At 48.7% G+C, this 14,741-nt stretch overlaps 1 protein-coding gene across 1 annotated transcript; it reads left to right on the top strand.

Moving 5' to 3' along the window:
- The first annotated feature begins 1,097 nt into the window (after positions 1-1,097).
- Positions 1,098-5,330, top strand: LOC137412791 (thread biopolymer filament subunit alpha-like). The gene is made up of 9 exons (XM_078778600.1): positions 1,098-1,771; positions 1,981-2,198; positions 2,374-2,434; positions 2,684-2,779; positions 3,134-3,310; positions 3,398-3,523; positions 3,622-3,735; positions 4,152-4,258; positions 4,463-5,330. Exons 1-9 carry the CDS (start codon positions 1,148-1,150, stop codon positions 4,965-4,967), a joined length of 2,028 nt encoding a protein of 675 aa, XP_078634726.1. The 5' UTR covers positions 1,098-1,147; the 3' UTR covers positions 4,968-5,330.
- Positions 5,331-14,741: the final 9,411 nt, after the last annotated feature.

The raw sequence follows: 14,741 nt of genomic DNA, 5'->3' as shown, positions 1-14,741 counted from the left end.
ATTTTAGGAAAGTCAAACAATCCTTGTCTCGCACACACGGTAGACTTTATGGTGCTCCTAACACCGCCGGGATCGGGGTTTCTGCGCACCGAGCATTTTTAGGGGGATTACATCATAACGAAACACCCTTAATGCCTAACCATAAAGACTGGTTCACTGTGGGGTCTTTCAAGTCCACAAGTGAATGTCAGTGGGACAGAATAGTCAGACCACCCATCCGACATAAAGGAAAGCACATGCTTGTGAAGTCACCAAGTGGTTCCATAAAGGGTTTGCATTGTTATACTCGTCAATCAAGTGAAGAAACAATAAATTAGTTATTGACATTGCCTAAGTCACGTGAGGGGTTTCAAGGAGATTGAAGATGTTCTGTAGTCATGGTCACGGATATACAACTATGGAGAGTAGGTCCATTTGAGGGATGCTCGGGAATCTCCGTATAGCAGATTCATTTGTGGGAAAAGATGTTCACAGAGCTTCACGTGGACCACCACTCGAAAGGGACAGTTGCACATCGACACCAGTCACCGGACAGAGGTTGTTTCGGCCTTTATGTCCTCATGATCAAAACAAAATAAACATTGTGATCGACCTTTGTAGGGCAAAAGACCTGTACACATGGTCTTGAACCCGATGGAGGAACCATTCTCCACCTCGATCGAAACAGGTTGTCGATGTGAGAACATAAATAATTAATCAATATCGTTGCAGATTAAAATCAATTTTGTATTGGATGTGACGATTTTGAAGAGTTTCTATTTGACAATTAGAAACTTTAATATCGATAACGAGGTGAGGATGAGGAACATTTGCGAAACTAAAAAAACTAACAATCCAAACAACACTTTAGTCTCATCAAGTATTTCATATCGATTTTTACCTTCATTTCATATTTGGGATCAGAAATGTAAATGGAATTCAAATCCAGGTGTGAATAGTCATCACCTGCCCAGATTTCTTGCCCTCGAGGTGTTTGGAGGTTTGATCCAAAAGCATTTTGGCCCAACGAAAGTTTTCTCCTTTGCATTTAACGTGAGCTCACCTGGATGAGGTGTACCCATGCTGGGGCTATATAAGGTACAGGAGAACAGCACACGGCAGGGACCTCAGAGTTTGCAGTGGAAGCAGGAAAAGGAGCTCAAGCAAGATGTCCATCTCCCATACAGTCAGCTCGAGTCACACCAAGAGTATCAGCCGAGGACAGGGTGTGAGCTACAGCCATGGTTCCTCACACAAAGTCAGTGCAGGGTCGGTTCGTTATGGTACAACTTACTCAGGCGGTGGAATCACGAGGGTACTGGGATACCAAGGTGGTGCTGGAGGTGCAGTGAGTGCTGGTTTTGGACGATCGGTAGGTGGAACCGGTCTTTCCCGAGTGCTTGGGAGCAGCATGATGAGTGGCTACAGATCTGGAATGGGAGTTGGTGGCCTCTCTATGTCTGGTACGGCGGGGCTTCCTGTTAGCTTGCGAGGTGTTGGAGCAGGAAAGGCCTTGCACGCCATTACCTCTGCTTTCCGCAGTCGTGTTGGAGGCCCGGGAACCAGCGTTGGAGGATATGGCGTCAATTACAGCTTCCTGCCGAGTACTGCTGGTCCCTCATTTGGTGGTCCATTTGGTGGCCCAGTTGGTGGCCCCTTTGGAAGTCCCCTCGGACCAGGATACATAGATCCAGCAACTCTACCCTCTCCCGACACAGTCCAACACACTCGCATCCGGGAGAAGCAAGACCTGCAGATCCTCAATACCAAGTTTGCTAATCTGGTTGATCAGGTGAGGTGATGTTGGATATTTTTTATTTGACCTTTCAGTTTGAGAAGGAGATTTGATGGAATTTGGGCCATTTCATTTGCGTTTCTTTAACAATATCTGCTGCTTTGAGACCAAGGCAATCCATCAATTAACTTGTAATTGATGCATCTCTTCAAATTAGCTCTTTATTAATTACCGCATCACCAAATTGTCCCCTTTGTACCTTCCAGGTGCGGACATTGGAGCAACACAACGCCATCCTGAAAGCTCAGATCTCCATGATCACCAACCCCAGTGACTCTCCAGATGGTCCTGTGAACACAGCAGTGGTGGCAAGCACAGTGACGATGACCTACAACACACAGATCGAAGACCTTAAGACCACAAATACAGCACTTCATTCTGAGGTTGATCACCTGACCACCATCATCAACGACATCACCACCAAGTAAACAACCGCACCAGATGGACATTACACATGGTCATTCCCATTATTGAGTTAAGATTCATCTCGAGGAAGATCTGCAGCTTGGATATCCTCTCACTTCCGCAGATAACACCTTGTTTGATGTTATTTTCGTGTCATGGAATCATTTCCTCATGAATATGAACATCTTCTTCAGATATGAAGAACAAGTGGAAATCACTCGGACACTGGAGACAGACTGGAACACGCACAAAGATGTAAGTGCAGAACTCAAACCGTGGGAGATGGTACAGAACTGATGATCACCACGTGGTTCAACTTAGTGAGGAGTCATGATTAATGGAGTGGCGTTTGTAACAGAATGTCCTGTATTTGGAAACCAAGTAGATAATGGTGCTCAATGAATACCTGACAGGTGAGGGAAGGTACAATCAAAAGAGAAAGTTAAACCTTTGTGGTTACTAAACAGGATATTCAATGATTTGTTGACATTTTTATGTTTACAGAATATTGACAACACCTACTTGACCATCGTGGACCTGCAGACAAAGGTCCAGGGTTTGGATGACCAGATTAACACCACCAAGCAGATCTACGATGCCGTAAGATCCTTTGATGTTGTAGAATTTCTCCATTTAATTGAAGATTCTTCATCAAGGTGTAATTGGGAGTTTAGGGATCGTCAGATTAGTTACTCAACTTGGAATATTGATTCAAGGTTTTCCAGATTTAAGGAAAATTATCTCTCACTGATGAATATATCTTCATTCCCATGTTAATTTGGAGCAATCACATGAAAATTACTAAATTCCAACAGGTAAACTGAACTGAAGGTGATATCTCTTCAAATTGTGATGTAGATCAAAGGTCTCAGGAATGACATTTTAAAAATGTATTTAATGTAATAATTATATGAAAACCCTCCACCAACACCACCACCACCCGTGTACCTACAGCGTGTACGTGAGGTGCAAGCTACCATCACAGGTGGACCAACAGCTGCCTATTCCATCCGGGTGGACAACACCAACCAGGCTATAGATCTCACCACGTCTTTACAGGAAGTCAAGACCCACTACGAGGTTCTTGCAACAAAAAGTCGTGAGGATGCCTTCGCCCAGGTTCAGCCACAGGTAAGAATGACGCTGATGTACACGTGACATACCTACCAAACATAATGGACATTTGATGATTCTCCGAATGGATTTTTCTTTTTCCAGATCCAACAAATGGCCGTCACCGTCCAGTCCGGTCCTCAAGCGATCATCCAGGCCAAGCAACAGATACACGTGTTCAAGCTCCAGATCGACTCGGTTCACCGTGAAATTGATCGTCTCCACAGGAAGGTACGTCACCTTGTGCTGTCTATGTGTACCTTGTGACTTGTCTTTGCTTAATTACCACAAAACAAATAATGAGAAAAATAATTTTTATGTCAAATCAGAACACAGACTTGGAGAGAGAGATTACCCAGATTGAGACAAACATCCAGACACAGTCTGATGAATGGACCAACAAGATAACTAGCCTCAAGGTGGACCTGGAGGTCATCAGGAAGGTGAGGATGTTTTCTAGGTCCACAATAAAATGATTAATTATCTCATCTGTTCTTCACTCTTCCACATTTCACCTGTTCACTCTCCCACAACTCACCTGTTCACTCTCCCATATGTCACCTGTTCACTCTCCCACATCTCACTTGTTCACTCTCCCACATCTCACCTGTTCACTCTCCCACATCTCACCTGTTCACTCTCCCACATCTGACCTGTTCACAATACATTGTTTTATAATGATTTTCATTTTCTGTGTTTTATCCACGGATAAAGTTCACGTGGAGGCGAAACTCTTCCTGATGATGTAGAAATATTGAAATGAACTTGTATTATTATCGATCACTCATTAATCATCTGCAAATTGTTCAAACTTAATCAACTGATCATTCACCTCCCATTGATCACAATCTCTTTTTAGCAAATCACACAGTATGCCAGAGACTACCAAGACCTTCTGGCCACCAAGATGTCTCTGGATGTGGAGATTGTAGCTTACAAGAAACTTCTGGACAGTGAGGCGACCAGGTATGATGGTCACGTGATTATTGAGAGATTTTCATAATACAGATCAATAGTAACACTAAAATGTCTAAGACGAGGGTAAAACGTGATATCAGATAATAAATGTGGTTCTTCAGATATTCTCAATGAACGGATGACGTTAAACAAAACCATCTCATATCAGTTTTCCTCCAGTGTTGATATCAAACTCTTTTCTACTTTCTCCAGAATAAGCCATGATGGAGGAATCACCATCACCACCAACACAGGAACATACCCAGGTGGACTAGCCTCAGCTCCGGGTGCTGGTGTTTCCTACGCCATGACTCCTGGTGGTGCTGGAGCAGGTGGCCTGGCTGGAGTCGGTGGTTATGGATTCAGGAGCATGGGAGGAGGTGGTGCTGTAGGATACGGTGCAGGAGGTGGTGCTGCAGGATATGGTGGAGGTAGCGGTTTTGGTGGTGGAATGGGAATGTCGATGAGCAGGATGTCCATGGGTGCTGCGGTTGGAGGAGGTAGTTACGGTTCTGGATTATCTGCAGGAGTTGGACTTTCCTCGAGCCGTGCAGGTTACAGCGGCAGCAGGAAAAGCTGCAGCTCAGGTGAGACATTGAGCGCCTGCTTTATTGAGGAAGCAATGTCGGTGTTATTTGTACATGGACTGTTTCTTTTTGCATTAAATTCACAACCTTCCTTTTCCTTTTCCAATTCACCACCTAAAATCAACATTTAAAAAAATATCTGTGGCTCTGTATTTTGAAAGCTAAAGCAAGTGATACTTTCGAAAACGTTTATTGTTTTTATCCAACTTTTTGTTCTTTCAGGGAATTATTTGTCCCGCGTCTACTGAAGACGTTTGCATGACCCGAAGGTTTTGAAGAATTGAAGAGTTCACCGATTGTCGTTGAAGTTTATAGGATGGTTACTCTTGCATTGAACACTGGTTCAGTCGAATCAATAATTGTATTGATAATAGTTGTGATAATCATGTCAAAATAGTGGTGAAAATGGCTGCTACATCGTGTCATGTCAGAGTTATTGAAGATCTGTTCCTTTGATTTTTGATTGGATTGCCGAATAAATGTTCTGGATTGTTCTTGGTGTTTGATTTGCCCTTCATGATAATAAAAAAAAACCTCATCACTTTGAAGGCGTCGAGAAAGTTGCACATGCTTCGGTCTTTGAAGAAGTCCCGTATTCCGATATAAGATATTGTCGTGTGACTCCCCTTGGTTAATACCGGGAGAGTCCCGGATAGCCAAAGCCAGCTTTAACTCTGGGCATTCAGTTCAAATAGCGGATTTTATATCTATATGCGGAGGAAGAAAGGGGAGGATGCTGAAGCGCTTACCTGAGCGATCCCGCCGGGCAGTCGTCATTCTGCAGAAAATAAACTCAAACGCGGCGGTAAAACTAAATTCCTATGGGATCCTTCACACCAGACTTATAACACAGACAAATGGTGAATAAACTAGAAAATAAAAATGTGTGGGTTTATCATGCACTTAGCTCTGATCAGCTCGGGGGGGGGGGGGGGGGGTCTCGCCGGGACTCGCCAAGGCCCCCGGGGTCCGGCCGGCATAGCGCGCGTGTTGGCGGTAACTAGGCCTCATTGCACCCGTTCACGCTGTTGCGGCAAGCCGCGCGTCGTTTCCATCTGCAACACTCTGCACGTCTCCCGGTGGCGTCTCTGAACACGGCCGGTCCAAGCACAGACATGCGAGGGAGAAGAACAAGGGAACCAGAGGAGTGCAAGAACAGGGCAAGATTGGAGGGTCAGAGGGGTCAGAAAGCAAGAGGGCAAGAGCGTCCAGGGTCAGAGAGAAAATGTCGGTCCTCGAGTTATTTTAACATTGGGTCGTGACGTCATCAGCGCTTCTCCACCAATCAGCGCGCCGCTTCTTTCTCACTTCTGACGTCTTCGGTGGTCCTTGCCAATCGGCGCTCTGCTTCCTCCTCGGCCTTCCTTCCACCAATCAGCGAGTAGCTTCTTGCTCCGCCCTGGCCAATCACGAGTTCCTTCTTACCCTGGCCTTCCCGTTGGTCAACTCCCGCCCAATAGCGAATCGCTTCTTGCTCCACCCTGGCCAATCATGGCTCCTCGGGGTGTGTCTTCGGCCTGCCTGTCTTCCATGGTGATGTAGCTGGTGCGTCCCAAATGGCCGTGCTCAGAACTGCTTTCCGGTTGGTTTTTATGGTTATTATATAGTGCAATTAATGGCCATTTCCTCACTAGTGTCTATTGTGGTGCCATAAAGGACAAAGGATAAATCACATAGGGTAAGACTTACAATGGATAATTTATCCTTATACCCTAAGCTAGTTAACATGCCCCGCCCTCTCGTGGCAGGGACTAAGATACACTTTACTCCGACATTCGGCCAAACAGAACTTATTACATGGTGATGGTTCTTACCCAACATCCGGAGCATGATACATACACAAATATACCTGACTCTACATATCACTACCCCACGAACATAACAATATCATCACTGTGTACATTTCTTAAATCAGACCTTTGTTGGAATATTGCTGTCCCATATGGCATTCTTCACAGCTACAACAACAGCATGCATTGATTGAATCAATACAAAGACGAACATTGAGGATTATTTTTGCTGGCGATTATGATTCTGAATTCATTGTACGAACGTCATGAACAACTTTGTAGTAACTTTGCATCTTCTTTGTATAGTAGAATCCCAGACTGGTTACCAGACAAACAATCGTCACTTAGACAATTACGTCACAGCAACAAACTCATTGAAATTAGGTGAAAGACAGAACGTTACAGAAAGAGTGTAATGCCTTATATCGTTAGACTTTCAAATACCATCAATGTCCTCTAAGTAAGACCAATCTCTCTTCTTCTATTTCAATAATAAGGCATCTTTTAAACACGTTAGGTGCAATAACTCACAACTTTTACATATATGATTTATTTTTTATGGCATAGCCCATAGGGCAAAGCCATCTAGAACAGTGTTTGTCCGTCTGTATGTATGTATGTATGTATGTCCCCTCAAACGTATACAAATCGGAGCTGAGAATCTGGTCACATAACAGGGTGATGTGATTACGTCTGATGTCAATTCGGCGGTATGGCGGCTGACTCTCCACACTCCGCCATTTTGATTTATATGCCGTTCAGGCCGAACATATCGTCAAACCTGTCATATATCACAATCGCCATTTTCTACCTTTACGTTTTTCATTCAGTGTGAAACACAAACACACCGATTGTTAAAATTACCATCAAATATCGAAAGCATCGGCGTTATGTCTCTTCCAACAAAACGGTACATACCCAACCCTTGTGGGGTATAATCTAGATTACAGTAGATCTTCCCTCAGTTTTGTAAGTAAAATTCACCTCACTGATGTTGGGATTCCACCAAATTTCTTTGTTTAATGTTATAAACAGCATTAGTGACGGTTTGAAAAGTTAATCATATGTGTTTGTGGTTTATAATATTTTACAAGCCCGGCTATGCCGCTGTAAGACTTTCGGTCCGGTTTTTTAAATACAAAAGGAAAATTTCTGATTTTATGCAGCCTTGACCTTTGAGCTTGAGATCTAAAAAAATATCAGCTTCTGGCTTGTGATTGGTGAATCAATTATGTGACCCTATAGGCAAACCTTTTAAATTTCAGTTGAATTGGACGAAAATTGACAATTTTATGCAACCTTGACCATTGACCTTTTGATCTAAAAAACAATCGACTCCTACCTTTTTAATTAGTGAACCAATTCAGTAACCCGATATGCAAATTCTTTGAATTTCAGATCAATTGAGTGAAAATTGATGATTTTACACAACCTTGACCTTTGACCTTTTGATCTAAAAAAAACCCAATCCGTTTCTAGCTTTTAATTGGTGAACCAATTCAGTGACCCAGTGTATAAATTCTTAAAATTTCAGGGTAATCGGATGAAAATTGATGATTTTATGTGACGCTGAACTTTATCCTTTTGACCAAATTATTAATTTGCCTTCTCCATATTCTCATAATAAAGCTTTGTTGAAAATTTGATGACAAAACTCAAATGTTAAATTGAAATTTCAGGTCAATTGGAGGAAAATTGATGATTTTAGGTGACGCTGATGTTTAACCTTTTGACCTTTTAACAAAATTATTAATTTATCTTCACCATATTATAATGATAAAGTTTGGTGAACATTTGATGACAATGGCTCAAATGGTAAAAAGGTTACGGCCCGGACAGACACACTCACACGATTCTTCTTCTATATACACATATTATGCTTGAATTGTTATAGAATTATACACACCCACACTACCATTACAACGTGTGCACACACACACACACACACACACACACACACACACACACACACACACACACACACACACACACACACACACACACACACACACACAGTCGCACAGAGGTCATTGCAAAACCCCGTCTCCTACTGGGAATTATTTTTAGAGGGGGGTGGCGAGGATAGTACTTAACAGCTTAAAAATCAAGCTCAGTATAGATGACGAATCTAAGAACTCTGTATGTAATACTGTATGTTGTAGCGGCTACCGCTGGGTTTTCACAATCGCCTTGCACCTATCAAGGACGCGGAGCGATCACCATGCCGGGCTCGTCCAGGACGCCCGGGCAGGCCCGCGCTCAACTTGCCAGGCCTCGGTCGGGACGCCCGGGCAGCCTCGCCCTCAACTTGACAGGCCGCAGCCAGGACGCTGGGCCACGCCCCCTCTCGCCTTTCCTGGGCAAACGCTCCGGGATAATATGTATATATATTGCTGCCCGATAAACGGGCTTTTCAGAGTGCCTGAGTGTTTGGTTTGATTAAAGCAACTCGGATGAATTCCAGCTTTTTGTCGCGTCCATTCTTCCGATCGACGTGGGAGCCCCAGCTCCTTCATTGGTGACCTACCGACATGGACACGGCAGTCGCCCTTAAACTGCCTACCTTCTGGGAGGCTCACGCGGCGGTTTGGTTCGCACAGGCGGATTCCCTGTTCGCCCTGCGAGGCATCACGGCCGACGACACCCGCTTCCACCATGTGGTAGCAGCGCTCGGTTCGGCCACCGCGGCCCGCGCCCTGAGCCTCCTCGAGAGCCCGCCAGCCGCTGACAAATACGGCGCGATTAAGAAGCTTCCCCTCGACGCTTTCGCCCTCCCATCGGCGGAACGCGCACGGCGCCTGCTCGACCTGCCCGAGCTCGGCGACACGCGCCCTTCCGAGCGAATGGACTACATGCTTTCACTGCTCGGCGAGCACTCTCCGGCATTCCTGTTCCGGGAGCTGTTCCTCCGTCAGCTGCCTAACCCGGTACGCCTCGCCCTGGCAAGCACGACGATCACAGATCCCCGGGCCCTTGCCAGAGAAGCCGACAAGATCTCCGCCGCAGGACAGCGCATCGCAGCGGCGACATGGGACCCACCGCCGTCCGACGCAACACCCATGGCGCCCGAGCACCCGGCACGGTCGACGACCGAACTGCCGACGCAATTGGCGGCCGCTACACCGAGCCGACCACCTCCAGCACGACGACCGGGGCCTCCACATGACCAAGCGTGGTGTTACTATCATGCCAGGTTCGGACAGAAGGCCCGGACATGCCGACCCCCGTGCACCTTCGGCAGGCCGGGAAACGGCCGGGCCGGCGTTCATTACCAGCCATGAGCGCCGGCCACACGGGCAACTTACTGTTCATCACGGATAAAGCATCCGGACGGCGCTTCCTGTGCGACACCGGCGCCCAACTGAGCGTCATACCCGCCTCTGACCAGGACAGGCAATCCGCGGTTTGCGGCCCCTCCTTGGTTGCGGCCAACGGATCGACCATCCGCACCTTCGGCCTGCGCAACGTCACCCTCTGCTTCGGCGGCCAACGCTTTGCTTGGACGTTTGTAACCGCAAACGTGCCCATGGCTCTGCTAGGCGCCGACTTCCTCTGCGCACACGGACTGCTGGTGGACGTCCAACGGTGTCGTTTAATCAACGCCGAAACCTTCAGCTCCCTGGTATGCACATTGAGCAGCTCCGCGCCGACCGAGCTGGCATGCGCCGTCCCGGCGGCGAACGAGTTTGCTCGCCTGCTCACGGAGTTCCCGGCCCTCACGCGTCCGACGTTTTCGGCCGTCGCATTACGGCATGGGATCGAGCACCACATACCAACCACGGGCCCGCCGGTCTACGCCAGGGCCCGCCGCCTCGACCCAGCCAAGCTCGCCATGGCGAAGGCCGAATTCGACGCATTGGAGCACCTCGGCATCGTGCGGCGCTCCGATAGCGCGTGGGCCTCGCCACTGCACATCGTGCCAAAGCCGGGGGGTGGATGGCGCCTGTGTGGCGACTACCGCCATCTCAATGACGCTACCACCCCCGACAGGTACCCGATCCCGTATATCCAAGACTTCTCCGCCCGTCTGGCGGGACGGGTCATTTTTTCGAAAATTGATCTCATACGGGGATATCACCAGGTACCTGTCAGGGCGGCCGACGTACCTAAAACGGCAGTCATCACGCCGTTCGGCTTATTCGAATTCTTGTGGATGCCGTTTGGTCTCAAGAACGCGGCTCAGGCGTTCCAGCGCTTGATGGACGGCGTGCTGCGTGACCTGCCGTTCCTTTTCGTTTACCTGGACGACATCCTCGTCGCCAGCACGTCCCGGGCCGAGCACCTCCGAACACTGTTCGGGCGCCTCAGCGAGCACGGCCTCATCGTCAACCCGGCCAAATGCCACTTCGGCACGATGGCCGTTGATTTTTTGGGCCACCACATCACCAAGAACGGGGCCGTGCCGCTGCCAACCAAGGTCGAGGCCATCACCACGTTCCCGCGTCCCCGCACCATAAAGGCCCTGCAGGAATTCCTGGAAATGGTGAATTTTTATCACCGCTTCGTGCCCCGCGCTGCTCAACTCATGCGGCCCCTCTACGAAGCCCTCTGGGGCAAGCCGGCCAAGCACGACATCGCCTGGTCTGCAGCAATGGATGCGGCCTTCCAAAGCTCAAAGCGGGCCCTCGCCGACGCAACACTGCTCGCTCACCCGGTGCTCAACGCTCCCATCGCCCTCACCACGGATGCCTCCGAATACGCGGTGGGCGCCGTACATGAGCAATGGGTGAACGGGGTTTGGCAGCCACTCGCTTTTTTCAGCCGGCAGCTGCGGCCGAACGAGCTCAAACACAGCACGTTTGACCGGGAGCTCCTCGCTCTACACCTGGCCGTCCGCCATTTCCGCCACCTCCTGGAGGGCCGACCTTTCACGGCGTTCGTCGACCACAAGCCGTTGGTTTACGCCATGGCCAAGGTCACGGAGCCGTGGTCGGCCCGCCAACAGCGCCACCTCTCCGCCGTGTCAGAGATTACCACGGACATCTGGCACGTCGCCGGCAAAAACAACGCCGTGGCCGACTGTCTTTCCCGGGCCAGTGCGAACGCAGTCCACCTGGGCGTGTACTTTGCGCTTATGGCGGCGGACCAAACCACCGACACCACGGTGCAAGCCCTCCGGGCGGCGGACACGGGCCTCCGCCTGGCCGACATCCCCTTCGCGGACACTGTCCTGCTCTGCGACGTCTCCCAAGGCCAGCCTTGCCCCATCGTGCCCGTCACCTGGCAACGCCGCATCTTCGCCTCCCTCCACGGCCTTTCCCACCCGGGCCGGAAAGCTTCCCAGAAGCTGGTGTCAGCGCGATTCGTCTGGCACGGCCTTCGTCGGGACGTCCGCGATTGGACCAGCACCTGCACGGCCTGCCAACGGGCCAAGGTCCACCGACACACCCAGGCCCCGCTGGCACCTTTCACCGTGCCCGAACGACGTTTCGACCACGTCAACGTGGATCTGGTGGGCCCCCTCCCCCCGTCACGGGGGTTCACACACCTGCTCACCATGGTGGACAGGACCACCAGGTGGCCGGAGGCCGTTCCCCTCGTCTCCACCACTACCGCCGATGTGGCGCAGGCTTTCATCGCCACCTGGGTCGCCCGCTTCGGCGCACCGGCGGACATCTCGTCAGACCGCGGACTACAGTTCACCTCCGAGCTGTGGGGCGCGGTCGCCCGCAACCTGGGGGTCAAGCTCCACCGTACTACGGCCTACCACCCCCAAGCAAACGGGTTGTGTGAGCGATTCCACCGCTCCATGAAGGCCGCGCTCATGGCCGGCCTTCAAGACGGCGGTTGGGCCGACCGGCTGCCGTGGGTCATTTTGGGCCTCCGCACGGCCCCCAAGGAGGACCTCCAGGCATCCACCGCCGAGCTTGTCTATGGCCAGGTGCTACGCGTCCCGGGCGAATTCGTGCCCGACGCTACCAGTCCCTGGTCCGCAGCTCACCAGTGCTCGGACCTCCAGGGGACCGCCTCAAGCCGGCGCACGTGGACGTCGACCACCCACCACGGGTGGCCCTTCCGCCGCGGCGAGGCCGCCCCCCGTCCACGGTGCCCCCCACTCGACCGCCCACCACCACACCGGACCCCCTCCCACGACCGGCCAGGGGTCGCTTCGGCCGGGTCATCAGGACCCCCCTCAAATTGACCCTGCCGGTGCAAGTCGATTCTGGGGGGACGTGTGTAGCGGCTACCGCTGGGTTTTCACAGTCGCCTTGCACCTATCAAGGACGCGGAGCGATCACCATGCCGGGCTCGTCCAGGACGCCCGGGCAGGCCCGCGCTCCACTTGCCAGGCCTCGGTCGGGACGCCCCGGGCATGCCCGGGCATGCCCGGGCAGGCTCGCCCTCAACTTGCCAGGCCGCAGCCAGGACGCTGGGCCACGCCCCCTCTCGCCTTTCCTGGGCAAACGCTCCGGGATAATATGTATATATATTGCTGCCCGATAAACGGGCTTTTCAGAGTGCCTGAGTGTTTGGTTTGATTAAAGCAACTCGGATGAATTCCAGCTTTTTGTCGCGTCCATTCTTCCGATCGACGTGGGAGCCCCAGCTCCTTCAATGTCATATTTAGACAGTTGTCGTCATACTTCTAGAAGAGGTCACATAAATGAGTGATATGGTAAAAAAAAAACATTGTTCAAGTGGAGAATAAGTATCTAAAATCCGGAAACAAAATGATCCCAACACAGTATACAACGAGATGGTATTCATAGAATACTTACCCTGCGCAGTCAACGTGGTGTGAGCCAACTCTTCTATTTTTGAACGCTCCTTTTTTTTGGATCCAATATGGCTGCCAGACCACGTGAGCGACGACAACATAAATTTATATTCTCTAAATAATTGTTGCATAGATCATGCTCAATTAAATTTCAAAATTGATCAGACTAAGCATTGTCCCTGTCGAATTATGACGTCATAATTCTGGCACCAATGACGTCATCGTTAATAACACCTATTCCCCATATGGAGTTATTTACAATGAGTCACGTTTCAATTTTTTAAATGCTGACATGGCACACACTTTACTTTCCTGAAATGCAGACACAAATGTTCTATTTTCGTCAAAAATCGTCGGAATTTCGCCAAATCAGTTTTGGTCGTGTGTTAATATACATCAGCGATTGACAAATCTGAAATCATAATTACTCCCGCCAGGGAGTAATGCATTCACTCGTGTCCGTGTGTGTGTGTGTGTGTGTGTGTGTGTGTGTGTGTGTGTGTGTGTGTGTGTGTGTGTGTGTTCGTGTGTTTGCGAACAAGATATCTGGAAAAGTTCTGAACGGATTTCGATGAAAGTTGATGAGATGATTGCCCTTGGGATAAGAAAGAATTGATTAGTTTTTGGTGAAGCTCAGGATATTATTCCCGATCCAGGAATTTTTTGAAGGATTTTTTTACCATTGGAAGATTGGGCTTATTTTTTTTAACATTATCTTCTATATGTTCTATATTTAACATTGTGATATGAAAATAGTTTTCATATTTGTTGTAAATGTAGTTTAAACTCGTGGTTATGCATTAGAGCGGTGTATTTTTTTTAGCAGCGTCGTCTTCAATGTTCATTTTTGTTTTCTAATAAAGACATATTCTGTCATTTAAAAACCAACAAAGTGTGTATTAGGTTTCGCCGTTTCATAAAATGTATCGTTTGATGCGTATAATGCTTTAAAACTTTTTTTCTTTTTTCTTTTTTTACCTCAGAAGAGATATCAACATTTAGCTCAGCGAATGTCATTCGCGGTGTCAGTATTTGATGAACTTATAAAGACTTAGTTCCAGATTTGTCAATGGCTGAGGTATATTAACAAACGAATAAAACAGATTTGGCAAAATTCGAACTTTTTTTTATATAAGATCGCATATTCACCCAGGGTTGTGAGAGGCTGAAGAAGAAGATACCTCGCATGGGCTTCCCAGACCAAAAAATAATTCTGGTTCTGGTTCTGCGATTTTCAGATTTATTTATCTATATCTCTACATATCTGGGCAGTGTCTGTTGTCACTGAACTAATCCCTGAAACTTTTATTTCCATGGTTGTGAAGTGTTTTTAATAACGTGGTGGTGGTTTTGAATCACGTGGTGGTGAGATATTTTGCATTATGTGGTGGTGAGGT

Source organism: Myxine glutinosa, chromosome 5 (genome assembly GCF_964187855.1).
Source record: "Myxine glutinosa chromosome 5, kmMyxGlut1.1, whole genome shotgun sequence".
In the NCBI taxonomy this organism is placed as follows: Eukaryota; Metazoa; Chordata; class Myxini; order Myxiniformes; family Myxinidae; genus Myxine; species Myxine glutinosa.
The sequence above is the reverse complement of the archived record's forward strand: the minus strand, read 5'-3'. Positions and strand labels throughout refer to the sequence as shown.